Source organism: Ascidia mentula, chromosome 1 (genome assembly GCF_947561715.1).
Source record: "Ascidia mentula chromosome 1, kaAscMent1.1, whole genome shotgun sequence".
Taxonomy (NCBI): Eukaryota; Metazoa; Chordata; class Ascidiacea; order Phlebobranchia; family Ascidiidae; genus Ascidia; species Ascidia mentula.
In genome coordinates this window covers 27,130,153-27,156,090 of record NC_138566.1, presented here as the reverse complement: position 1 = coordinate 27,156,090, position 25,938 = coordinate 27,130,153, and the positions used below count along the sequence as shown (strand labels likewise).

At 37.3% G+C, this 25,938-nt stretch overlaps 6 protein-coding genes across 6 annotated transcripts; 2 read left to right on the top strand and 4 right to left on the bottom strand.

Moving 5' to 3' along the window:
• Positions 1-2,397: 2,397 nt before the first annotated feature.
• LOC145902789 (hydroxyacyl-thioester dehydratase type 2, mitochondrial-like) lies at positions 2,398-3,502 on the bottom strand. Its single transcript, XM_082990892.1, has one exon. The coding sequence runs from the start codon at positions 3,489-3,491 to the stop codon at positions 3,033-3,035; it is 459 nt and encodes a 152-aa protein (XP_082847018.1). The 5' UTR covers positions 3,492-3,502; the 3' UTR covers positions 2,398-3,032.
• A 12-nt stretch (positions 3,503-3,514) lies between these two features.
• Positions 3,515-4,666, bottom strand: LOC145902800 (SOSS complex subunit C-like). Its single transcript, XM_082990902.1, has 3 exons — positions 4,311-4,666; positions 4,045-4,144; positions 3,515-3,978 (listed from the first exon to the last, which is right to left on the bottom strand). Exons 1-3 carry the CDS (start codon positions 4,448-4,450, stop codon positions 3,880-3,882), a joined length of 339 nt encoding a protein of 112 aa, XP_082847028.1. The 5' UTR covers positions 4,451-4,666; the 3' UTR covers positions 3,515-3,879.
• A 164-nt stretch (positions 4,667-4,830) lies between these two features.
• On the bottom strand, positions 4,831-12,111 carry LOC145896547 (dynein axonemal intermediate chain 3-like). The gene is made up of 20 exons (XM_082985110.1): positions 11,989-12,111; positions 11,799-11,861; positions 11,481-11,668; positions 11,163-11,292; positions 10,803-10,942; positions 10,281-10,498; positions 9,898-10,014; positions 9,514-9,625; positions 9,300-9,371; positions 8,711-8,842; positions 8,271-8,444; positions 7,963-8,085; positions 7,732-7,857; positions 7,283-7,445; positions 6,884-7,063; positions 6,695-6,825; positions 6,209-6,319; positions 5,710-5,895; positions 5,365-5,481; positions 4,831-5,043 (listed from the first exon to the last, which is right to left on the bottom strand). Exons 1-20 carry the CDS (start codon positions 12,062-12,064, stop codon positions 4,909-4,911), a joined length of 2,694 nt encoding a protein of 897 aa, XP_082841236.1. The 5' UTR covers positions 12,065-12,111; the 3' UTR covers positions 4,831-4,908.
• Positions 12,112-12,617: 506 nt separating this feature from the next.
• LOC145916952 (succinyl-CoA:3-ketoacid coenzyme A transferase 1, mitochondrial-like) lies at positions 12,618-15,971 on the top strand. Its single transcript, XM_083002914.1, has 10 exons — positions 12,618-12,762; positions 13,083-13,276; positions 13,426-13,543; positions 13,933-14,100; positions 14,233-14,376; positions 14,431-14,562; positions 14,743-14,952; positions 15,013-15,210; positions 15,434-15,604; positions 15,834-15,971. The coding sequence occupies exons 1-10, from the start codon at positions 12,700-12,702 to the stop codon at positions 15,969-15,971; spliced, it is 1,536 nt and encodes a 511-aa protein (XP_082859040.1). The 5' UTR covers positions 12,618-12,699.
• A 503-nt stretch (positions 15,972-16,474) lies between these two features.
• Positions 16,475-18,941, bottom strand: LOC145916969 (mediator of RNA polymerase II transcription subunit 27-like). The gene is made up of 7 exons (XM_083002915.1): positions 18,822-18,941; positions 18,494-18,687; positions 18,073-18,205; positions 17,757-17,899; positions 17,440-17,599; positions 16,951-17,118; positions 16,475-16,609 (listed from the first exon to the last, which is right to left on the bottom strand). Exons 1-7 carry the CDS (start codon positions 18,861-18,863, stop codon positions 16,475-16,477), a joined length of 975 nt encoding a protein of 324 aa, XP_082859041.1. The 5' UTR covers positions 18,864-18,941.
• On the top strand, positions 18,938-25,566 carry LOC145916910 (DNA repair endonuclease XPF-like). Its single transcript, XM_083002911.1, has 19 exons — positions 18,938-18,988; positions 19,083-19,190; positions 19,246-19,364; positions 19,434-19,608; positions 19,856-20,074; positions 20,190-20,303; positions 20,548-20,740; positions 20,800-20,911; positions 21,070-21,206; positions 21,262-21,414; positions 21,546-21,828; positions 22,370-22,556; positions 22,822-22,937; positions 23,126-23,240; positions 23,457-23,630; positions 24,031-24,179; positions 24,506-24,599; positions 24,869-25,009; positions 25,392-25,566. Exons 2-19 carry the CDS (start codon positions 19,089-19,091, stop codon positions 25,530-25,532), a joined length of 2,724 nt encoding a protein of 907 aa, XP_082859037.1. The 5' UTR covers positions 18,938-18,988; positions 19,083-19,088; the 3' UTR covers positions 25,533-25,566.
• Positions 25,567-25,938: the final 372 nt, after the last annotated feature.

The window sequence follows — 25,938 nt, the reverse complement described above, 5'->3', positions numbered from 1 at the left end:
TCTGACCAGTCGTTGGTACACAAATATGAGTGGGGATCAAGAATTCTGTTTCATCAAAACCTCGAACAAAGTCAGAATTGGCAAATAAAAGAATTATAACAAACAAAAACCCTATTACACAATTTGGTTTTTGAAAGGCAATTTAAAGACCAGTTTAAACATGGAGTTTTCAGTCACAAAAGTTTATTGGTTCTACAGCATTGTTGCATTCTGCAAACAAATGAAAAGTTTGCAACAGAATGGGAGCACACACAACCAGGAGTTAATATTTAACAAAACCAGTCCAAACACATGCAAAGTTAAGTTGCAATAATTTATCATGTAACTTCCAGACAGCTCAAAGTGCATTAGTTCGCAGCAAACAAAGGTTATAGGAAGGCAATTAATTCACTATGAAATAGAACTGATTACATCAACGGCATTGCAATATGGCCGGTCATCATATCAAAAAAACACATGACTAGTTTCCTATATCAGTGACATCACAATGGCCCACATAAAAACATCAATACATATTACGTTAAATACAAGATAACAAATTAAGCATTGATATTCCATTTACCAATTTTAACACAATGTATTAAACTAGGTTTGAAATTCCTCAGACAAAAATACACAATGTCACCATAATAATATTCAACAACACTTTCCACTTAGATTTAGTCCATCATTATTTTTTTTTAGGAAAAAGCACTACTGAAGGAAAAAGCAACAAATGTTACAGCAATCTGAAAACCATTTGAAGTTACTGTAGTTGTATAAATTGATTGTTTTAAATCAACTGAAAACGTTGACATATTTGGAATTTAAATCGCACAAAATAAAAGAAATTGGACAATCAGTTTTTTAAACCAACCACATATATTTGGAATCAAAACACATTTAAAACTTACAACAAAGATATCATAGAAAACTGAGACTGCATTCATATTGTAGAACACCAGGACACAAGACAACGTGGATTAAACATTCTGGATTTCTCACTCTAACAATGTGCAGGTAAAACTTGACATGATTTGATGTCAAATCACAAAAAACATAAGGAGTTTGAAATAGAAAACAACGAACATTTTACTTGAGGGTTTCCTTTAGTGACATGATATTAAATGCTACACGAACTATAAACTTAAACCCAAAAGCACTGACAACCTGGCATATATATTTGAAGGAACATAGAAACATATAACTTAACAGATTTTGTGACACTTTTATATGGCAAGTTGCTGCATAGAAAATACAATAAATAACAATAACATCACAATAACACTGGCAACATGGGATGAAGATGAGAAGGTGAGAAGGTAGGTATCCAACAATCATATAACTGGTTTAATGTATCTCCATATTTATTGATTAAAAAAAATAGGCACGCTACAGAAAAGCTGATTACTACTTTTCGGAGTAAATTCAGTGAATATCAATTTTCAAAACATGAACTTATCCGCAGCAGAAAACGTTCTGCAGATAAATTGCTATTACAAAGTTCTTACTACAGAAAACACATTTAGGCCTACTGCTTACGGCATGTTAAAGATTCTTTTAAAATCGACATACTTTAATTTACGACAATGACAAAGCGACAAAACCTTTGCTTTGCGTCCAAAACCGAAACCGAACGAAGTTTCAAACGTAATTATTTCCACTTCCTGTTTCCCGAGTCTTAACTTAACTTCCAACTTCCATTTTGCTTTACTGGAAAACTGTTCACATTACCGGCTTTAAACCAATACACAAATCATTACGCTGGATAGAAATACTGGAGCCAACGCACCTACTGCCTGGGCAGTTTCTTGCAATCTTTTTTAGTTTACATGACGTAATTTTATAAAGACTGAAAGAAATTCCATTCCAGAGAAAAAAGAATTACAGCAGCTCACTACCGCCTCTTGTGGTAACATACGATATTTACTTTTAAGGGGGTGGCAAATGCGAACTTTATGACGCTGGTTATTTGTGTATTTTTGCAAATGACAATTAATTACATCAAGAAAGCAACCCACCGATATGAAAATAGGTAGGATGAAATATTTCTGCGTTCAATGTTTCAAAGCAAAGATAACCGAGACCAGATAATAGCCGAGGGTTACGGAAAGGTCGCTGATCGTAATCTCCACAAATTGGCATCTACGTCTAAATTTAAACGTAGTGAAAGATAATATGCCACTGCACCTTTCTTGTGTCTGTTTCTTTAACTTAAATTAACGTCAGATTTAGTTATCGCGCGCCTGAAATATTTTGTGAACCACATGATGAGCAGAATGACGTTTCGGAACAACATTTACCGCAAATAAAATTTACTTTCACTGCTTATATTTTCACACAAACTTTTATTCAGCGAAATCATCCAAAAGTGATCAAAAAATACAAATAATTTCTTGCTTTAAAAATTATCACCGCCCAAAGGTCTTTCAAATGCATAACATGAATATGGACAACTTGGATACATCACTGTTGCAGGATGTTGGGGTAATGGAAACCGTCGTCGTTAAAGCAACAACGAATCAAAATTCCAACATTGCAGTTACCCCAAAACAAGGGAGCGAAACATGAAGAAAAAAAAATCGTATGATGTTACATCTAAAAACCTGTAGTAAGGTCGCCTGGAACGTTATGAATTTTGTTCAAATACCAACGAAAAATGACCTCTAGTGTTGCATGCGTGTGAACCTTGGCCACAGCTGCAAGGGATGACCTGGCGATCATCTAACTTTCAGCAATAACACTGGACCATAGCATATACCGGACTAATCCTGATGTGTTTAGCAAGTGATTGTATTATTATGGCCAACCGATATCCCAATGATTGTTGACTCTTGTGTTTGTGAAACTTGAAAAATGTTAAAGTAGTAAAATCACGAGTTATTTCGGCAAATAGAAGACAGGGTCGGATACAATTTCCACCGTAAAGTGATTGGTTTGTTTTCGAGCTTAATGCGTTTGTAATTAAATAATCGCGCAAGTATTGACGGTAAAATAAACAAAATATTTAGAGTTGAACGGAGAAAGTAAAGTTTCACTATACCGCCAAGTGTTTACTTGGTTTGTTGCATTAACATTACCGTAGCCTTTCCCGACATGACAATTTTGTCCTTCTCTGGTACTCGACAAAGGATCTCGCATTCCACAAACTTTCTTTTTGTCGCAACCACTTTCACCTCGGCAACCATCTCTTCGCCCAAGTACAGAGGTTTGGGGAAACGGATTTCCTGTGAAAAGGCAACACTGCCGGGGCCGGGAAGTTTCGTTCCCAGAATTCCGGACACGAAACCGTTTATAAGAGCTCCGTGCACAACACGGCGTTCGAAAATTCCCGTGTTTGATGCAAAGTTTTCGTCGAGATGTATTGGGTTGTGGTCGCCTGTTAAATTGGCAAATTCGAACAAATCTTTTTCTTCAAACCGTCGACTGCAAGTGACCTTGTTGGAAGCAGAGCTGTACAAGCGGCAAGCAAAAGTCCTCACTAACTTTGGGTAAAGAAGGGATGAAGTCATGTTTGATTATGAAGTTTCAGCTGTGCCTTGGGCATATTTTACTTTTTTACACCTAAAACTAAACAAAGAGTACAAGCGGATTTAAACATAAAAATCAAAGGTTTAAAAAGTGTTTCAACTGTTGGAAAATATTGAAAGCCAAAGATGAATTGGGTTCAATAAGTAATGGTTGTGTTTGTGTAAAAATGAGACAAAGAAAAAATATTGTTTCCATGGAATAGACATGAATGTGAAGGGAGACAAACAAGCACAAGATTAAGCTTTCAAGAAGGTCAAGCATTCACTGCACAAAGGAGAACTGATTGCCACTTGCCCATGTCAGAATGGTAGTAAATGTGTCATATTGTGTAGCTGCAAAATTTGTCATTTTTATGCGAGCTTTGGGGAGTTAGTCACTTGGACTCAACCTAGGAATAACTGGCAGTATTATGTTACCAAATGCTGATGACTGGGGAATAAAAAATCCGAAAGATGTTGTGTGCGCCATCTGCAGGGAAGGAATATAGAGTATCACAAAAGTACTTGGTTTATGGGTTTTAAACATAAGCCTTGCCTGCATTGCACTTCTCTGATTCATCATAAGGTGCTGATTTGAGTCCACCGTTGGCTGGGTGGTACCAAGTTGGTGTTTTGGTGGCAAAGTGCTCGGATTGCTGTAAGACATTCAACTAGTTTATAAGTAAATTAAAGCTAAGTTACAATTTATTTTGTTTTACATAATACAAAGGTATTTCTATTCAATTGCTACCCCACTTGTTATATTCCTAGGATTGAATAAAACTTTTGATGTTATAACCCTATATGATGCTGACATCAAACCTGCCCTGTTGCAACATTCTTAATCTTTTCTTCTCCTGCTGCAAGTCCATCATTATCTTCTTGGTTTGAGATTCTTGCTGTGGGGGGTTGGGTGTTGTGGTGGCCGCAGACATTTCCCGTAGATTAACCGTTCGCTTCATGTTTTGTAAAAACGCGTTTTTGTGATGTTGGAATTAACTTGCTTGCTCCGAAATAGCAAAAAGGTAACAAAAAACGCCACAACTTATTGTAAACGCCCACCCAATAATTGGAGTGTTCTACTAATGTGCCCAATCAGTTATTTTCAAAGTGACAGTTTCAATAAATTTGTATATAACGGAGACCAACAAATAAACAACTCCACTAATTACTTCGTTCCTAAAAATAAACAAAAAGTTTTTTTTGGTGCGTTTGCTCTGGACGTTACGCATGAATGATTTTATAATTTTAAAAGTGGGGGCGGAAACGTTTCGATGTTTTTTAAGAGAATGTTTGTCAGCTCATTTAATAAAGCTAAAATGTTACAGACTTCAAAAATATGTAATTGAACATTGTAAAATATATGTATTGTGAAAACATATTAAGCGCAGGAACAAAAGTTTCAAACAAACAAATAATTTTATATTTCAGGTTTATCTTCTTCCACAATCCCAAGCTCCTGAAGCAACTTCTTCTCTAGGGTCAAAAACGCCTCGTACTCCACTTTGTATTCTTCCGCCAACGCTTCGTCAGAGGTTTGTTCGGATGGCTTGGCCTTCAACAGCAAAAAAATAAAATGTTCAGTTTACTAAACATGTACAGCTTCACAACGATAAGATTTCTGGGATAATCATAATTTTTTCTGTGGTTCGTGACTTGGGGGTCAGAGATGGCATTTGGTGACGATTCTTTATGAAGGATATTTTTGCAGCCAGTGAATAAACTAACATCAGTTCGCCACCCGAAGGAATGAAAATATATAATTTCGAAACGTTTAAAATTCGCGTTTTTATGGTTTTTCAGGAATATAAGTTAACAGTCATAGGATAACAACACTTGGAACTGTTGTTCAAACGAATTATTGATCATTTCTCACCCCTCCCTTCTTTGCTGCCAAGTCGTCGCCTCTTTGTCTCGATCTCATGTCGGCTCGTTTGTCAAAATATTCGATTCTCTTTGTTTCTCGATCGAAATAATTCTCGACGCCCTTTTTCTGCAAAGAATTAAGTTTTTCACAAAACCGCACCGTGTATGTTGTGAGCATAATCTAACTTTAATTAAGTATGCAACAGATCTTTTATTTTAGACACATTTTACCCATATGTGAGCTGCATACAGATGGCCACTGTTTCGATCTATTAGGTCACATCAGTGCAGCTTGGTGTGACTCTTGAATACGACTTTGCCGATCAATCAGCCAGCCAAAGATAATCATGTTTACCTCACTAGAGGCAGCATGGCGCAGATTCCATGGTATCTCGAGTATATGAAGTGTTCCAACATTATCGGATACTGCAAGGAGATGTTGTTTCTTTGACACAATCCAGGGGATAATCTGTGTAACTTGAGCTGCCGTAACATTCTGTACAAGAAGGGGTTCGTGCGTTCTGTCCAAGAGATCCCAGACCTGAGATATGAGACAATTAATTTCATCGTATTAGCAACATGCGGAACACGAGACAATTGAACATTAAGCAGACGAGGCACATGCAACTATAGTTAGCTTTATATGACGTAAGTTCAGCATTAAATAGGTCAAACGATAAACAACGTCTTCTTTGTCTCTTCGTAATCACAAACCTTACACATGAAGTACCAATAATTTATAATATTTCTTTTTTATATTGAACCCGAAATTTGTCGGGACACAAAAACTCCGATGGAAATATCCACAAATTAACGTTTTGTCAAATCGAAATTCCACATTCACAAATCCCTACTTCAACATTTCCATCCTGGGTACCGAGGAAGAAGACGGCTGGTCTGGTTGTACTCCAGTGACCGGCTGTGTACAACTTCGATGCGCAAGCCGACTGCAGGATGGATCCGTTCTGTCATATGGAGTTTATATTTGGTAAAGTTTACTTTAAATTTCAGCAATATCTAAAATTTAACAAAAGAAAATGAAACAACTATAAGATAATTTATCACATCCTCGTCCTCATGTGTCTTATTAATGCTGCACGGCTGCCACATTGGTTCTCAAACTATTTCGCATGCGCCGCACTAGGAAAGACTCAACGCACTTTCGATTGCGTGTAGGATGGGACCGAACCACTAGGCAACCACATTAGGCAACAAACAATTCCACATCACGTGTTCTGATCATTTATAAATGTTTTAGTTCGCTGATCTAGAATGTCAGGAACTAATTTAGTAATTTCCCACAAAACATCGCCAGCGCGTGTTCGCCCCGGAATTCGTACCGTTACTTTGTCCCTCCACAAACCGAATGTCCACCCCCCAACACTCAGGATGACGTCATTAAAGAAGGGGTTTCGCTGCAGAGTGCAAACGGGTCCATCGTGGGGATTCACCACCCAAGAGGGTTTCGGAACTGCAGAGGAAAAATGAGTGGTAATTTGTGGACTATCTCGGTTATTAAGGACTCAGACCGTTTGGTTTTCCAGTCTCGTTGTCCTTCTCCATCTTGAGGTCGGAACAGACAACCTCCCCGTCCTCCGTGCCCAGGAAATAACGAGTGCTGATGCACTCCAACGGCTTCTGGTTTTTCGCTGATGGGATTTTCGCCATTCCGGCCCCACCTTCGGGTTTTCCCCCCGCGGGGAGTGGGACTGCAAATGTGGAAGAATTTAAAGAAATTTCACCAACTAAAAAATTGTAAAATGTCGAAAACTTTACTCAAATCACCAAACAAATTATTTATAAAGTTTACTCTTTACAAAATATTCGTAACTGAAAATAAACAACAGAAAATATTCGAAGTTAGTGGGTTTTTATCAGCTCTAATTTCAACACGGAATTAAACTTCGATCGAATTATTTCCAACATACCATGATCTCTTACTCCCTGTCTTTCCTCCATGCTGAACTTGATAGGACTGTAATCACCACTACTATCTGTCTTCGGCATCGCCAACTTTATCAGAGGTTTCCAACTTAAATCGAGGTGTTTGAAAGCTTGCGACACACCCAGAACCTCAGGGGCTGCTTTCTCCTGACCAAGATAATTAAGTGCTTCTATTGGTGCCAGGCATTGCATCTTCGCTTTGTAATTTTACAAAATCTGTCCAGGCATCAAAGATTGAAGCCAGGCATTGTAAATTTAAAGAACCGTCCGGCGAGGTTTATAAAATCCGGCGCAACTTTTATGCCAGAATGACAATTGCTTTAAAATTACAAAACGAAGATATTAAACCTGGGTTTTTCAACATGTCCGATATTGAAATTGCTCGCATCAATTTAACCCATTTAGACGTCAAACTTTCCGATAATCGCGATACCTGCTCTCGTCCCGTCGTCTTTGGCGGCCTCGTGTCCCAAATCATCACGTGACCATCCGTCCCACACGTCATCAGTTGACAAGTTTCACACATTCGGTTTTCCACGGCTTGACCAAAGCGATTGAGCTTAATAACAACAAGTAATGACAATCTTCCTTTACTGGTCAACTTCTCACACCCAGACCCCAAAAATTATTGTGTTTTTATTCAGTTTTTCGCCACCCTCTTCACCTCGTAATGATCCGGAATCCATTCAAGGGAAGTGATAACATTTCTATGGCTGTGTTCGATGGCTGACACACAACAATATCTCACGGTTGGTGTCTCAGGGGACAACTCCTCTCCGAACATTACCTGGTAAACACACCTAGTTTATTACATCACAATACAGGTTTGTTAAGCTTGGTCCTAATCCAGTAAACAATAACAATAGCTCACAGACAAGTGTGTCACAATATTATTCTTCAGAACTTTCCGACATTTTCTTCGAGTTAATCCGCCGTATTTTAGAACCATCTTAAAAAAGTTACACAAATCACCGCTTTCTTTCTGCCTCCCTTGGAAACGCTTCCCTTGCTGCTTGTAAGTTTATCAGCAAACTCTGTGATATCCCACAACACGAGTTGACCATTGATGCAACCTCCGGCCACTATATTGGGATTGGTTGGACAAATTTTGAAACAAGTGATGTCATCAGGACCTTCCAGTAGCAGCTGTGAGAAAAATTCGGTTCAATTCCTCGACATATTTTTATGGGTTTTAAATTACTGCTTTTTTAACGGTCAATTTAATCAGGGATAGCTGTAAGGTTGTCGTTCGTAAGTTGCTTGGTTTCAACCAGAAGTAGCAAGTTTGGATCTAAAACCGACGAACCTGGCAAAAGTGGTTTTCATTTTGGCAAATAAGAAAATGTGCCAAAAAAATCACCCACTTTAAAACTTAGCGCTAAAAAGTATTGGTATCAGTGTTGGGTATTCACCTGCGGGTGTATAGGATCGGCGAAACTCCAGATGAGAATTAGAGACGGAGTCATTAAAAGTTTGTTGGCGTTGTCGATTCTTTCATCAAAACTCAGTCGCTCACAAACCGACACAGCCATGACCCCTTTGATCTTAATCCGAAAACATGAAGCGGTTTTAATGTTTGCAAACATCTGTACATATAGCAAGGAACTGATGATTCCCACATGGCGAAATATATATTCCTTACCACAGCCAGGCTAATCCTGTTGTTAAACGCTAGTGCTTTGTGTGCATATTGCCATTATGGAAGGTACAGTGATCGCTAGGCCAGCATCTGTAGTTAAGATTTTAATTTTTCCATATAAGAAGTCAAATATGTAGCAAAATTTGTGATTATTTCCCCGAGCAGTGTCACAGAAAATACAATTGTGATTATTTCTAAAAAACGTTCCAGAAAATCACTTGACAATGGGATGCGATACGGTTTATCGCCACCTTTTAATTCGGTCACACTTTGCAAAGTAAAAACACTAGAAAGTTGATCTGGGGCGGAGCAGGCACAAGTTTGAACCATGATGTTTTTAATTTAAATCCCACATCACTCACCGTTGGGTGCCAATCTACACACGTAACCGTCTTGTCCTTGCTATACTGAAGGTCAGTGAACGACTGATATTCCTAAACAAAAAAACATAAATCTACAACTGGCAAATGAATCCCAAAATGAGAAAAATATTTATGCATTTTCGTGTTTGGGATTATAGTGAGATATTATGAGCTTTGTAATTGCTAAATGTTTTAATCCGTGGCATCGGAGTACCTTCAGATGGCTGTCAGATTTACTTCCAAAATTAGTATCCTCGTCACCAAGAACCCCCCAGTCGTCGAAAAACACGTCCATGATAATGTTCTGCTGCAGAGCCAACTCAAACCTGTTGAAAAAACACCAACTGTTTGAGCAAAATGGTTATATTTATTTAGGAATTGTTCCAGTGGGCATCACACAACATCTTGTCAGATAAAGTTTATCGGCAAACTTTAAGTGGATTTTTTTTTGGAATTGAACAAAATAATTTTTTTTACCTCGTAAATAAGTTTTTGGGTCACAAGAAAATATTTAATGGAAATATTTGGCGACATTAAAATTTAAGAAAAACTGAAAAGCAAGACTTGTGTGAAGGTTTAATCCATGTGGTGTGAATACCTGGGCAACGCATCTTTCACGAACTCGGAAAACTCCGGAACTTCTTGAGCTTTTTTCGCTTCTTCGGGGCTGATCTGTCGTGGTTCATATTGAACAGTAGCATTCACCGGGTGTTTCCTACAAACAGAAACAACAACAATATTTTTGCAACAAGCATATTAATGTATAGGCAAGATATTTAGTCATGTTATCCCCGTAGTCGAACAAGGGAAGAATTTTTTTCGTCTTTTGTAACTTCTGGAAAGTGGGTTCCTTAAGTTTATGTTAAATTTCAGCATTAAAAATACATGAAAACTATCACATCGAATTGTCGGAATGCAACTTTACAAACAGAGAATAACATTACACATTTACGGAACAAAACCATACGGTTTGTTATTCACCAGTCTGTCTGTGAACTCCCATCCACAAGCTCGGGCACAGCTTGTACGGCGTTGTCCAATTCCATCTTCTTCAGCGTGAAGTTCTTGTCAATGTAAGAGTTACAGGTGAGGTAGGAAGCTGACAATCCTTGTGTCGTGGAAGCTGGGTCAGCATCCCGGTCCTTAAACTTGAAGGGAGCTCCAAATTCTCTTCTAACTCTTGATGCACGGATCTTGATCTACAATAAGATTGATTTGGTTTGTTGAAAAAGGGGTTTTGTAAACAAAAAACAACAAGTAAAATAATGCAATCTTTTGAGGAATAAGTTGTTGATTCAATATTAAAACCCAAAACATTTTTATCAAAAGTTACATTCTTGAGTATTTGACAAGCTTTTATGTTCATCTTTATAAGCAAAAAAAAATATGGTGAAGTTTAAAAAAATTCCAAGGGAATTATATTTGGGCTGCAAATAATATATGTGTTAGAACCTAACTTACATAAGCAGATAAAACCCCATTGCAACTTAATGTTGAACCAACCTTATTTCTGGTGTCAACCACCATCTCATCCTCAACTTCAACCTGACTTCCCTGTGGAATCCACTCCTTGGCTTCTGTAGGTTTGTAAACATAAACTTCTTCCTTCTCTTCACCTGGTTTCCCACCTTCTACATCAACCTCTGCAAAATAAAACACATTATAACCTAAGCAGAAGTAAAAGCACCTAAACACTGAAAACGTTGGATTGGTATCAGTAAAAACAATGTAAATTACATTTAATGACACAGTTAGTCTAATAATGCAGAAGTTTATAAATGTGCACCAATTAAAAAAACCCTTCTATAGATATCAAGCAAACTACTTTTTGTTTTAACAAATATTTGTGGAATTCACAACTACCTTCCTCTCCCTCTGGTGTTTCTGGTTGGATAATTTTGTTTTTTGAATCTTCAGTTATGCAAAGAAAAAAGTTTTGTCCGTATTTGAAGTCTGGGTCGTATGCAACCAACAGACTTTCACCAGGGTAGTCCTGCATCAATCACAAAGTCAAGTTACTTAAATATAAATTATCATGGGACCCTTTTGATGTGGAACAACATTATGTTTAATACAATGATAAAAAACAAGATTTGGGCAGTTGGATATTAGATATTACTGTTGTTCTTTAAGATCTGATCCTAAATTTGGTAACAGGCATAAATTAAACAATGTGCTCACCAACACAATTTGTTTCACGGGGTGGAAATCAGAAATAGCTGCTCTCATTTTCATGTCAGTGATAATATCTTCCTTTTTAATCAGTTTGAATGGTTCGTCTTCAGTGACGTTCTCATCACATATGCAAGAAAATATCTCCTGGGTCTTTGTGGCCATGAAAAGTGGAACAATGTCTTTCGGTGGAATACCTAAACAACAAAGAAGGTTAACATTGCAATGATCAAGCTTTTGCTTTGGTAGTGATGCAAGTTCTGCATTGAGTAATACAAATGTTTCAACATTTTTTTCACCATTTATCACAATATTATACGAATTTACCTTCCATGTTTTGCATTGAAATGTTGAGATGTGATGATTGTTTTGTCTTTGATGGTTGTGCATCTGAAATGGAATTGTTTCAATAAAGCAATTGTTTGAAATTCTAATTATAGGCTAATGATGACGAGTTAACAGACGATTCAAAATGTATTGAGAGAAAATTATACTGCTATTGTCTTTAAAATGTCACCTGGCTTTGGACTTTTTTTCCCACTTGATTTTCGACCTTCCGATGGCGTCGGCGACCGTTTGTCGGAATCGGCCATGACTTTTACAATAAATGCCACTTAATTACGACTAAAAATTCGGCTTAAAACATAAATAAGGTAAAACATAAAATACGTAAGAGTCCCCTAATAACGCGATGTAAAACTTCCCTGCTATATTAGATAAGTCGTGTTAAATTACATGAAAGTTTAAAAACAAACTTTTCGAAGAGCAAATCTTCGTTACTAGGGAATGGCTTAGGTTGCTGTCCTACGCTTGGAGTCGCCACTGCTTAGAAGGTTTTTTGAATGGGGAATAAATAAATTATTGGACTGAAACAAAACCTGAAAATTCCCGAGTAAAAGTTGTTAGATAAGAAGGTCTATGTTGATTTTTTATCCACTAAAAATTTTAATGTATTCCAAATCTACTTTTTCCACAAATTTATTTATGTGAATAATATGGCTTCGAAGGTTTGGAAGTTTACTTAAAAACTGAACATTTTGCACATAAACAAGCAGAAATACCAAATTGAATGAATATTTTCACCATAGACAGCGCCCCCGTGTTTCTGACCAATCAAACTGTGTTAAGTCCAGCTCAGTCAACCGTGAATGATAATTGTTTTTATTTATGATGTCACCATATGGATACGTGATTACGAGGACTTCGTATTGTTGAGTTGCAGAAAATCATGAGCATCACATTTTGCAAGTCACTGCGACTTTCAGCATGTCGTGTGTTTTCATACACAAAGGTTCGTCTTTTCATACCTGTTACATTCTATGACAATAATACTTTGCATTACCACTATTTTGTCTCAATTAATAAAAATGCCTCTGTTGTTGTTACGTGCATTTTTTGTGTATTTCTGCAATATAAATAAAAATATATCCTTGAGTACATATGTACTTACGTACACTGTGCAGGGTGGTGCAATTTAAAACTCTAAAGCATTTGATTACGGAAAGTTTCACGGTCCTTTTTAGAGAGGATGTTATGAATTGTTCACATATTGACCTGTATAGGCTTTATTTGCATTGTAATGCAAGTGATTACAGTGCATTGTTTTTACAGGTTTGCAAGTTTTCTACAACTGCTTTGCGAAACGCCAAGTTTTATGATGATTTTGACGCAGCCGTGGCTGATGTAAGCGACGGATCGAAATTGTTGGTTGGGGGGTTTGGATTGTGTGGGATCCCAGAGAATTTAATCGGAGCATTGTTGAGAAAAAAGCCCAAAAACCTTACAGTCGTGAGCAACAATGCAGGGTGGGTGGGACAACTATTGTGCATCAACATTCAGCTATACGTACTTGACCTTGTACAAAATCCAAGACAAAAACATTAACCATGGAAAAATATGTTTTTGGTTTCTTGTTGCTCGTATCTAGCTTGGTATTATGATTTCGATTTCACAGGGTTGATGATTTTGGTCTTGGTTTGCTGTTGAAACAACGCCAGATAAAACGAATGATTTCATCGTATGTTGGTGAAAATGCAGAGTTTGAAAGACAATATTTGTCCGGCGAACTTGAGGTAACCATCCAACAATACTCACCTTAAACTGCCATAACATGTTGGACTCTCTGATTATAATATGCAACATATCCAACAATATTAAAGAAACTTGTATAATCCAATAATCACTTTCAAATATTTTTCAAGTAAATTACCAAATATGGTATAAAGCAGTGGTTTCCAACCAGTGGTACGCGAGTACTTTTCTATAATTAGTGGATATAGTTCCAATTTAAAAAATCTTAACTGATCTTAAAATATTCGTTACTATTCCCTTGGTTACTTTGTAACACTTGACTTGGCGGTACGTGTCGAAATTGAATTAGTACGTAACCACAAGAAGGTTGGGAATCACTGGTTTAAAGCCTGATTAAAAAAACCTAAATCAATATTTACTACCTGTCCAGGTTGAACTTACCCCCCAGGGGACTCTTGCTGAGAGAATACGAGCTGGGGGGGCTGGGGTTCCAGCCTTTTTCACACCTACTGGGTATGGAACGCTGATTCATCTTGGTGGTGCACCAATAAAATATGATGCAAATGGAAAAATTATTGAAAAAAGTCAAGAAAGAGAGGTAAAATTTATAATTGCTAGTAAATGTTATGGGGACCTAGCCAGTAAGATTAAGTTCAACATTGACAAGTGACCATAGCCCACTTGAATCTTTCTGCCCCTTGTACTAATCACAACTTAATATTGTTTGCAGTCCAGGAACTTTGATGGACAAAATTATGTAATGGAAAGAGCCATAACCGGGGAGTTTGGTTTGATCAAAGCATGGAAAGCTGATAAATCTGGAAACTTAGTTTTTAGGAAAACAGCGCAAAACTTTAACGCACCAATGTGTAAGGTAAAGTTACTGAGTGTGTAAAAATCGCAGAAAGCAGGATGAATAATGTTGTAGGCTGCTCGAACGACCATAGTAGAAGTTGAAGAGATTGTTGAAAATGGAGAAATACCTCCTGAACATGTTCATGTACCAGGGGTCTACGTACAGAGGGTCATCAAAGGGGAAAAATATGAAAAACGTATTGAGGTAACTTATTCATACCTTTCTATGACCAATTTCTTTTATTCTTCCATGCAAAAAAATGTTACACACTAGACTGGAATTAGTATTGCAGATAATTTTTGTCATGTTTGTCCTAAAAATTTACTATTGTTACAATCGGAAGAAATTTCCCTTTGAGTCAATATAGTGTAATTGTCTATACAGAGACTGACCCACTACAAGGAACCAGACAGTACTTCCCAGTCAACAAAACCATCTGCTTTGATGAGGGAAAGGATTGTAAGAAGAGCTGCACTTGAATTTAAAGATGGGATGTACGCTAACCTGGGTATCGGGATGCCAATGTTGGCAAGTAATTTTATACGAGAAGGCATGAGCGTGACCCTGCAAAGTGAAAATGGAGTTATGGGTTTGGTGGGTTTGAAACTTACATAAATGTGATGTCATAATTGACAAATCTTTTATAACCCCCAGGGTCCGTTCCCACGAGTGGGTAAAGAGGATCCTGATTTAATAAACGCCGGCAAAGAAACAGTTACTGTGGTTTCTGGGGCGTCGTACTTCTCAAGCGACAACAGTTTTGCGATGATTCGAGGAGGTCACATTGATCTCACTGTTCTCGGTGCGATGCAAGTCTCACAACACGGAGATCTCGCCAACTGGATGATACCGGTATGTTGCGAAAATTATTAATCTCACTTGTACAAATCAAGCATTGGAGTTTATAATTTGAACAAGCTATACCTACACTACAATGCCTCTTAGCAGGCAGAATATATATCAGTAAAAATGAAGACCTTGTTACTGAAGAAAGATAGTCTTTGTTGGCCATAAAGCTCACTGGAGATTCTGCTATCTCAAAGAGTTTACCCTGTCAATGAATGCATGTGCACAGGGCAAAATAGTGAAGGGAATGGGAGGAGCAATGGATCTTGTTGGGAGCGCAAGGACCAAAGTTGTTGTTACCATGGAACACGTTGCTAAGGGTGGAAAACATAAAATTTTGGAGGAATGCAATCTTCCTTTGACAGGAACTAAATGTGTTGATACTATTATCACAGACAAGGTAAACTATCACTTTAAATTGTATTGTCTTTACATCACAAGCCTTTGCAATATTGGTTCTGTTTACTTGGACAAACTTGACTAATATTTTTTGACAAGTGTATTGCTGTGAATGTGCAGCAAAATGCAAATATTAATTACCTGGTGTAGAAAATACAGAAGCCAATTATAATATTAACCAACATCATCTTGTGACATCCTCATCAGCCGACAACTGACCTCTTTTTCAGTGTGTATTCGATGTCGACAAGAAGGATGGTCTCGTTTTGATTGAAATTGCCGAGGGCTTGACAGTAGATGACATCAAGGAAGCAACTGGAAGTCCGTTTAAAGTTGCAATCGACGTTAAAACCATGAGACAGATTTAGTGTGTTCAAACACTACCAGATGTGCCTTCGAACAAGGTGTCCTAGGGTCTCACCAAGCAGTGTTATGAAGAACAACACAAGTTACCCTCATGAAAGCACAAACAAATAATTACTACCATTTATAATGTTCACATTTAACGTCTTACAATTTGCAGCAGAATAATTCTTGCCTGAGTTACCTAACCACAAAACCTTTCTATTGTGTCTAACTGTCGGTACATCCTTCGAGTCCCTTTTTTTCTGCATTGTGTTTCAAGCAAAAATCATGTTGTCTTTTTAACCAAAGTGTTAGAAAAAACGTTACATTATTAACTTTCTACATCGTCCATTTTTATAATATGATGTACCAAACCAATGAACAAATGCAAAAAGACGATACGTCATGTGGAATATCAGCCTAAACTTTCAGTAGACCGCAAACACGTTTCCAATCCTCCCAACAAAGTCCCACCAACTTTCCCTATTCCTTGCACAGCAAGCACTGAAGTCTGCCCTACAATCCATCATGCTCTGCAGGAATCATGGCATGGAGATGGAAGTTTGAAATCTCTCCATAAAGGGGGTAGACCACTGTCCAAGTGTTTTCCACAGACTGTACACGGATCAGAGAACAGGTTCTTGTAGCTTTGCAGCCAGTGCTGTAAAACGATTGTTTTAACTTTGGGTTACAATGATATGGTTTCACTTGATGAAGCGAGAGCTACTCACGAAAGCTAGTGTACTTTTTGTAAAACAAAATTTATGTCTTTTACAAAAGAGTGCCTAATCAAGAGAATTTAGTTCGTATACACATAAAGACTGATACGACATGTTTAATAATTTAATGATATGGTGGAATTGTATGGAGCACATTTAAAGCTGCAGAAATTTCAGCACAATGTGGAAATAAAAGTTTGTCGAAACGCTAACCTCATCTTAGTAACATGCTTTTAGAACTGGTCAGTACATTACAACAAAAAAATCAGAGTTCTTGACTTACGCCAAAATACTTAAGTGTTAACTCCGGTGGTGAAGTTTGGCTGGTGCTGTATTGCAAAACTGCTGACATTGCATGGTCTGTAATCTTCTGCATGCATTTATATTGGGATTGAGTAAAAAGATCCACTGTGTTATTTTCAAGCATGACATTTTCATCAATTCCTTTTACCTGGAATAAAAAAAGAAGTTTTAAATTTAAGTCATTTACGAACAAAAAAATTTTCTTTTTTAACTTTTCACAAAAGTTTTTTTTTTGACTTACGGTATCTGAAAATACCATAGCATTGATGGGGAACAAGCACTTACATAGTACACATTGGGAAATTTATAAAAAATACAACCTAATAAAGTATTTTAAATACAATATATTAACTTAGGTACTTATTACGTAATATATACTTTATTTCACATAACCAGTTACAAAAAGGATCATGAATAGTTGCAGGGAATAAACTTAGGTTAGGGAAGAACAGAAATTAACACAACTCACCAAAACTTTTTCAATTGTCAGACTGCGAAGAACTGCTATGACAACAAACACCTTTGCCACTGTTAAATGGATGACTCTCATGTCTCCAGTTGACGGCAGAACTTTCAGGGTTATTTCTGGAAGCTGCCGACATAAGTTCTGCAATGTTTGGTCGATGAACCTGTTGAAAACACAAATGAGCCTTGGGTGGTAACCATGGCAACAAAAATGTAATGGGTCACTACAAGTTGAAAATACATTAAAGGAAGCGTATGTAGCTTTGTTTGTTGTACTTTTCAACTTGTTTTGAAACGAGAAATTGGTCACAGCAATCTTACTGGCTTGGCATAGTGTTGAACTTTGGTGGAGCAGCTCGTCTCCGTTTGACTCCAGGCCCAGTTTGAAGTTGTGAGCGTTTAATTTGATTTGTCATCATTATGTTGGAGGCTATTTGACCATATTCGTGCATTCTTTGGTTCCACTGTTTTAACAAAAAAAATATTGATAAATGTGTTTTTTTTAAGTATTCTGTTCGGGACTATACCAATCTTGATTTTTTATCTAACATGAAAAGTGACATGTATTTCATGTATTTTGTTGTTTATACATTTCAAAATATCCTTTACAGGCCGATGTATTCACACACAAACATACCTGATAGGTTAAAACAGCATCTCTGTATAGACTAGTTTTATCCGCAATTGAATCGAGACTCAAAGCTCCTGAAGGCCCGAGCGTTGGCAAGTCACTCACTGACGTCATATTGTTGCACGTTTTCTCCACTTCACTGCAAACAATTTTACAAAAGTATGAAATGGCGCAAGAGCCAAGTTCACATCCAGTATTATAAGCTTTCAAATACTGCATATTTGATAAAAATTTATTTTTTCCTATGGCGGTTTTGTTTGCATGCCAATATACGTTGTGTTCATATTTTTTGCTATCACATACTGAAACTGTCTAATGAGAAAAATACACATTGCAATTAAAACATAAAAAATTCAACAATTTTTAATGATATTGCACTGGTCATATAATAAAACATGCACAAATCTGTAGGCTATATGAAACCCACTTGTAATCTTTGTTGACTGCCTCAAGATAATCCTGGAATCGTTGCAGGAATTTTTTCCCATCTTTCCCGACAGTAACTGTTGTTTCTGCTTCGTCTCCTTTGCCCTCCTCATCCCCATCAGGTTTTACTCCCTCACACAGAAGGTTGAAAACATTGGTGACCGTCGAACGAAGCTTCTGGGTCCCTGCTATTGCCTGGGTTAAAATGCAGCTTTATTGATTGGAAAAAGTTAGATTGATTAAAATCGTGATAAGTTCTGAAATAATATCTTATGTATAAGAATTATGAACAATTATCAAAAGAATAGAAAATGAAGTTTTATTCTCACCTGGGACAGCAAGTTAATATTTATTTTTGCCTGTGCCATCATGAAAGATGATGATATATTTTCCAGACAATTTAAAGAAAAACCAATGACAACAATAACACGTTAACTTTTTATTGTTCGAAAACCAACGCGGGACAGTCAGCATTGTTGTGACTAAGCAATATATTGTGAGTCAGCAGATATTTACACACATAAACATTGCGCGCTTTCGTGAAATATTTTCTGTTACTGTTGTTGATTTGTTTTCGTGTTGTTTAACAGTCCGAAATGGCTTTGAACAAGAAAGACCCGGACCAGAATATGCTTGAATATGAAAATCAACTTTTTCTTGATGCGTTTAACGAAAACTGCCTGGTGGTTTTATGCGAGGTGAGAAAATATGGCTTAAAAATTTGATTTAATGGAGTATACAAAACTGTTACAGGGTTTGGGTTTGGAAAGAATCTGCGTGAACTTCTTGCGTCTCTACTGTGATCTAAAAGAACTTGTTTTCGTTTTAAATTCAGATTCAATGCAGCAAGAATATTACATTGAAAAACTTCGGTGGGTACAAATTCCTTAATGCAACAAATCAATTGGTTTGGGGTTTTGATTGGTTTTTAATGTCTTCAGAGATTTTGGAATTTCACAATTGCCACAAGTAATAACTTCTGAGTTCAGTGCCCAAGAGAGAAAGAAAAAATATTCGAATGGAGGGGTATTTTTCGCTTCCTCCAGAATTCTTGTTATGGATTTGTTGGTCGACAGAATTCCTGTCCATCTTGTCTCTGGGATATTAGTTTTTAAGGTATATTATAGATTTTATAATAATTTTTTGAATAACTTGTTTTAATATCTTCAAATCTGTTTCAAACATGATTTCTCCTTTGGTTTTATTTTCTGTGATAAAAGTTACAATTATGACAAAAATTAGCAACAAACATTTTAAATTTATGCGTAATGAATTTTAGTATTGTCAATTACAAAATACTCTAGTACATCTTACTGACTGACTCAATATGGATTAACTTTACAAATGTACACCATTCTTGCAGGCTCATAAAATGGCAGACACAAGCATGGAACCATTTATCATGAGGCTCTTTAGACAGAAAAACAAAGAAGGCTTCATTAAAGCTTTCACAGATAATCCTGTATCGCTGACCGGTGATTACAGCAAACTGGAAAAAGTTATGAAAAATCTTTTTGTTGGAAAAGTGTTTCTCTGGCCAAGATTTCATTCCAGTGTGATTGCTTGCTTAGAGAAACACAAGGTTCGATTGAAATAATGAAAAATTAATGTGGATAGATCTTAAAGTGTTCAAAACCTTTATCATCCAAAATTGATTTATGCCAACCTTGATGTTAACACTGTGATAATTTTTCAAGCCGGAGGCAATTGAAATTTCTGTTGAACTTACACCGTCGATGAGAAAAATTCAAACTTCTCTGTTGGAAATTGTTGCTGCTTGTCTCAAAGAATTGAAGTCCAGCAATCCTGGGGTAAAAAATAACTTTAATGTTCTTTCCATACAGTATGTGGAATTCATGAAATTCCAGACATGAAGCAGTGATTTTGTTTACGTGTTGATATGATCCCTTGTTTGATTCAGAACCGGATTTGTTTGTTAAAATATGTTCAAGTTAAAGTAGTTCTATGCAGTTGATTAAAATAAACACAATGCAGCCTGGTGTTTAATTAAGGTTCGAGTGCACAAGGGGAAAAAGTTTGATTTTGTTGTTTAAGTTGGACACGGATGACTTCACAGTGGAAAACAGTCTGGGAAAATATTTTGACCGTAGCGTCCGCAACCAACTCGATCCAATCTGGAACCAACTTGGATCCAAAACAAAACATCTTGTTTCCGACTTGCGAATGTTGAGGCAACTTTTACAGTCACTTTCTCAGTACGATTGTGTTACTTTTCTCAACATGCTTGGTAAATTTTAAGTGAAATTGGGTTTTCTGATGTTTTTTTATCAACTGGTAATTGTTCAGAAACATCCAGTGGAACACAGAAAGCATTTGGCAAAAACCCTGGCTGGATATTTTTAGATGCAGCCGATAGTTTGTTCATGCAGGCAAGATATCGTGTCCATGGCGATAAAAAGTGAGTTTTATTTTGAAGTATTTACAAATAACTGACATTTAATTTAAATACAGAATGTTACAAAACATTCACTAAGTAATACACTTTGATGGAGCAATATCTCAGGTTTGGGTCCAGAGAATATATTACCATCTGAATCTTGTGTTTTAAAAAATCAGTGATAAAAGTGGAAAAGGCGCCAAAGCAAACACAGAAGAAAAACAACTCAAACTTGAAACCCCACCAAAGTGGAAAATTCTCAGTGAAATTCTTGATGAAATTAAAGAAGCAAATAAACATTCAGCAAAAACTGAAAGTCAGTTTGTATTTTCTAAAATACTTGTGAATATCATCATTGCATTGTGTTGTAGTTGGTGAGGGCAAAGTGATGGTTTGTGCAAGTGACATGAGGGGTTGTTACATATTACGTGATTATTTGTGTGACGGAGATCAAACAACAATGATCCGGATTTACAACAGAATCTTCAAGAAGAATCTTCCAGTACCAGAGTCTGTTAGAAAAGGTTGGTGACCTTGTGAGTTGTGACATTATTTTCACATACAATATTTCCAATACCTGAAAGAAAATGCATTTGTTCAAGTCTCAAAAATGAATTTTTGAGCACATATTAAACTAATAAAAATTTTTGACCAGTTACAGTACAAGAAAACGTCAACACCCTAATTCAGATGTTTTCTGGAAATGAAGAATCCAACAACAATGTTAAGAAAATGAAAACTTCAGACAGTGACATCACAAATGGAAAACAGGGATCATCTTTAAAAAAACTGGAATCAAATTCTTGTTTGGGAACAGAGGAGCAAAGTTTGGTTGAGAAAATGAAGGTTTCAGAATGCCCTGAGACTTACCTTCATGCTTTACATGGAAACCCTGACCCTTACAGCTTGACCAGAGCCCTGGAAAAAATTGAACCAAGGTATTTTATTGATTGTTGTTCTGGATGTAAACATTGTGCAGGTTCCTAAGCAAAAAGGCTTTTTTTCTTAAAGGTTTTTGCACTATATATCAGAGGTCGGCACTGTATAGTTTTTGGAGCCACATGTGGCCCTTTAACCTTCTGTTATGGCTCCTTACAGACTGCAAGCAGAATTTGAAAACAACTATAATTTAGGAGCACAAATCAAGGATTTACTCATAATTCTGAAAATAAAAAGACTGGCCCGAAAAAAAAAAAAAAAAAAAAAACGTTTCAGCAAGAACTGTAATTTAAATATGTAGTAAACATTAAAGTTAAGTTATTTTGCACTTCCTGTAGATTTGCAATTTCACTGAAAACGCGTAGTGAGCTTCTTATATTTTGTGAGAGTTGAACTATCAAAATAATCCCAACCAACTTTTGTGGCTTTAAACGTGTGTTAGTTTTTTTTTTTGTGCCAAAAGAGTGTAACTGGCTCTTTGCATGGAAAAAGTTGCCAACCTCTGGTAGTGGTGTATCAAGTATTTATTTTTAAATGTAGGTTCGTGATCCTGTACGACAGTAGCGTCCACTTCGTCCGACAACTCGAAGTATTTAAAGCTTGCAGACCGGGGGTTCCCCTGCGAGTTTATTTCCTAACCTACCGCTCATCCGCTGAAGAGCAAGTTTACCTCACAGCCCTCAGAAGAGAAAAGGAAGCGTTCCGTTCCCTCATCCGCGAAAAGTCGGTAAGAGACGTCATGACCTTGGGTGACCTCTATTGATCAAAATACTCGTGTGCTTCGTTGCGAAATCGTTGAAAGCATGCATAAATGTGCAGAAAACCTGCAGCGGAGTTGTTATTTCAAACAAGCTGCCATTCCCTGTCAGTAACCTCTTAGGTTACATGGTTACCAATTCTCCCCGCCATTTTCTACAAGGTCACCTTGACCTTATAAAAAGAACTGATCGACCGCTTTTCGCATTGGGTGACAAAGGAATTTTAATTTGCAGACGATGGTTGTACCGAAGGAGAGAGAGGGGAAGAACGATGACGACCCTCAGTTTGTCCGAAACTCTGAACCAGCTTACCAAGTTAAGTCGGACTCACGTAAAGCTGGCGGGCAGAGGTTGGGACTCATTAATTCATATTTGTGATAATTGTGAATCCTGTTGGTTTTAGGAAAAAAATCGAACTGTCAAATAACAAATGCTACTTCTGTGTACTGGAAACGCTTGATTGCTTAAAGTTTATAAAGGCGTTGTAATCATGTAGAAAGCAGTGGGTACAATTTATGCAATATGTTTTTGATTACAGTTCGTCATCCACTGAGGCAGAACACAGAGTAATTATTGATATGAGAGAATTCAGGAGCGAATTGCCCTCTCTCATCCACAAGAGGGGGGTAGAGATTGAACCGATTACACTGGAGGTAATATTTATTCTCATGTTAGTTCTTGCAGTCGAAACAAGATATTTCAAGAAAATTAAGCGAATTCTACACTCCTCGACTATCAATATGTTTTACGACGAAGTTTAATCAGTTTTTTACAAAATGACCCAAATAACTAAACTACCAGCACACAAAGTATAACTTATCCAAACCCCAGCTGGTGACGAAGTAATTTTACCCTGAACATAAACACAGGTTGGAGATTACATTCTGACCCCTGATATTTGTGTTGAGAGGAAAAGTATAAGTGATTTGATCGGATCTCTTAACACGGGAAGACTTTACACACAATGCGTGGCTATGACGAGACATTACAAGAAACCGATGCTCCTCATTGAATTCGACGCAAATAAAGCTTTTTCCTTCCAGGTAAGTGTTGTAACTTGAAATGGGAAAGTCAAAGTTAAGATGCAATCAACATTCCATAAATTCACGTGTCTACCGATTCAGTTGCGATGTTTAGGCCGTAATGTTGAGGCCAAAGCCAAGATGTTGGACATATTAAGCAGACGTTTCAAACACAACTGTGTTCATAATCATTGTTACTGTTGAATGTAAACAGTTGTGTTTGAAAGTCTGCTTAATATGTCCAGCATCTTAGCTTAAGCCCTCTAATTTGAAGTAGTAAGTCAAAGCAAAAGAACCATAACAATCATTTGCTCTCAATAACTTCCCAATCTTTTGCAACTGAATACTCACACTTAACATCACAACCGATCCAATACACTAATTTATGTATTATTGATCGGTTTGAACTGGTTGCCCGCAGGCTCGTGGCATGGCTGGAGCCAAACTTACACTGAAGGAATTGAATCAGAAGCTTGCGTTGTTGCTTCTCCACTTTCCCAACCTCAGGTTAGCTTGGTGTTCGTCTCCATCAGCCGCTGCCCAACTCTTCCACCAACTCAAGATATCCAGGTATGTTTGACCAAGTATGCGTTGAATTTGGTTGAGCGATTAAGAATTACTATAAACTGGGCAGGTAATAAACCTGTTGATGCAAAACTCGCTGCAACTGAAAACTTTCATCGAAATTAACATTCAGTTGCTTTCGTTAAAACTAAGGTGGTGGAGTCAAAATTACTGACTCCGCGAAAATGCTCTGGTTTGACTCCAGAGCAATTGTTCGGATTCGAATCCGCGTATAGTTTTCAAACTTCTCCACTAACTCGATGTTACCTGCGGAAGCTCTTATTGCTATGTCTTCATATTGACACCAGTGGAAAATATTCTTGTATTGGCAGAAAACAACCGGACCCTGTGGTGGCGGCCGCTATCGGGACACAAGAAGGCGACGGAGAGTCACAGAACAATGAAAAATACAACTCAGCACCTTACGTAACTTCCACTGTTTTAACTTTTATTTCCGCTGCTGATGGGATTCGAACTCACGACCCTAATTACCGAGAATATATTGTGTAATGAGTTGTAGCTTGTAGGAGCCAACAGTGTTTCAATAAATATGTGAAGTTTCTGGGTTTTTGATCCGTATGCCCTCTCATGGCTAAACCGTAATGTTTATAATTATTAGTAAGTTTTAAAGCGGGAAATATATCGAGTATTCAAAGTAAGCGAACTACTTATGTCGAGTTACTGATACTTTGCAGGATTTTCTTCTGCGTCTTCCAGGAATCGACTCAAAAAATTGTCGTCGCATCCTACATCACGTGACCGACTTAAGGGAACTTTGCAAGTTGTCTGTTGATCAACTCGAGTCCGTAATCTCAAGCCGCACAAATGCACAGCAGGTAACGTCCACATTTCATTTCAGTTACTCCAGAAACCTCTTGCAGAAATACAGGGCAGAAGTATTCAAAATGGGCATAGGGTATATTTTTTTAGTCAAACCGACCTCAAATACAATGCAGGCTCCATCGTAACATCGTGTTGTTGAATGTTTCATTATAATTACGGGTGAATTAGTGAAACGTTCACAGTTGAGTTGGTTGTTAAAAAAAAAACAATACGAGATAAATATAATGGTTTTAAAATGATAATTTGTAGTAACAATGGAACGAATATATTTATGGAAAAGTCCAATGACAGAAGAAAGCAAATAGTATGCCACCTGGTGGCTGTCTACGTGAATTGTCTGAGTTTGCAACAAATATTTCGATATTTTCGTCACAGCTTCACGATTTTCTCCATAAAAAGTTCGACGCTGTTGGTGACGTAACAACCACAGAGAAAGGCAGAAACACCAAGACAAAACGACCGTTTGGTGGCGCCGGCGGGTCGAAAAAGTTTTTCGGAAAGCGTGGGAAACGGTGACGACATCGAATAACACAGTTGTTTGTTCACACGCTATGCAAGATCACTGATAATAAATTATTTTTGTAACACTTGATTGTTTGAACGTTTAAGGTTTGGGTCGAGTTTGGTGATTCAAGCAGGGAAGTATGGGAAGGTTACTTCAGGCGATAATAAAACTTATCGAACAAAATACGAGGACTGCTGCCCGATGTCACCCAATGTGAAAATAATAATTTTCTTCAGTACAAATAATGCCAGTGATGCTCTTTGCAGCATTATGACTGATACTGCGCGTATAAATTTTGATACTAAGAGTTTTAGGAAAACGTTTTGGTGCATTACGCAAGTGGGGGTAATATTACGCATTGTCGTTGAGATTTACGCACGAAAACGGGATTGTATGAGGCAAACATCAGGGGATTCA

Coding starts and splice junctions, on each gene's coding strand:
- LOC145902789 (XM_082990892.1), bottom strand. CDS start 3,491: ATGACTTCATCCCTTCTTTACCCAAAGTTAGTGAGGACTTTTGCTTGC.
- LOC145896547 (XM_082985110.1), bottom strand. CDS start 12,064: ATGGCCGATTCCGACAAACGGTCGCCGACGCCATCGGAAGGTCGAAAA. Junction 7,858..7,962: donor GGATTCCGGATCATTACGAG/GTGAAGAGGGTG, acceptor GTTGTTATTAAG/CTCAATCGCTTTGGTCAAGC. Junction 7,446..7,731: donor AGACGACGGGACGAGAGCAG/GTATCGCGATTA, acceptor TATCTTGGTCAG/GAGAAAGCAGCCCCTGAGGT.
- LOC145916910 (XM_083002911.1), top strand. CDS start 19,089: ATGGCTTTGAACAAGAAAGACCCGGACCAGAATATGCTTGAATATGAA. Junction 20,912..21,069: donor CGTGTCCATGGCGATAAAAA/GTGAGTTTTATT, acceptor TTAAAAAATCAG/TGATAAAAGTGGAAAAGGCG. Junction 21,415..21,545: donor ACCAGAGTCTGTTAGAAAAG/GTTGGTGACCTT, acceptor ATTTTTGACCAG/TTACAGTACAAGAAAACGTC.
- LOC145916969 (XM_083002915.1), bottom strand. CDS start 18,863: ATGATGGCACAGGCAAAAATAAATATTAACTTGCTGTCCCAG. Junction 17,900..18,072: donor ATGCTGTTTTAACCTATCAG/GTATGTTTGTGT, acceptor TTGTTAAAACAG/TGGAACCAAAGAATGCACGA. Junction 17,119..17,439: donor TGACAATTGAAAAAGTTTTG/GTGAGTTGTGTT, acceptor TTTTTATTCCAG/GTAAAAGGAATTGATGAAAA.
- LOC145916952 (XM_083002914.1), top strand. CDS start 12,700: ATGAGCATCACATTTTGCAAGTCACTGCGACTTTCAGCATGTCGTGTG. Junction 14,101..14,232: donor AAAAAAGTCAAGAAAGAGAG/GTAAAATTTATA, acceptor TATTGTTTGCAG/TCCAGGAACTTTGATGGACA. Junction 14,953..15,012: donor AAAATGGAGTTATGGGTTTG/GTGGGTTTGAAA, acceptor TATAACCCCCAG/GGTCCGTTCCCACGAGTGGG.
- LOC145902800 (XM_082990902.1), bottom strand. CDS start 4,450: ATGAAGCGAACGGTTAATCTACGGGAAATGTCTGCGGCCACCACAACA. Junction 4,145..4,310: donor AGAATGTTGCAACAGGGCAG/GTTTGATGTCAG, acceptor AATGTCTTACAG/CAATCCGAGCACTTTGCCAC. Junction 3,979..4,044: donor ATCAGAGAAGTGCAATGCAG/GCAAGGCTTATG, acceptor CCTTCCCTGCAG/ATGGCGCACACAACATCTTT.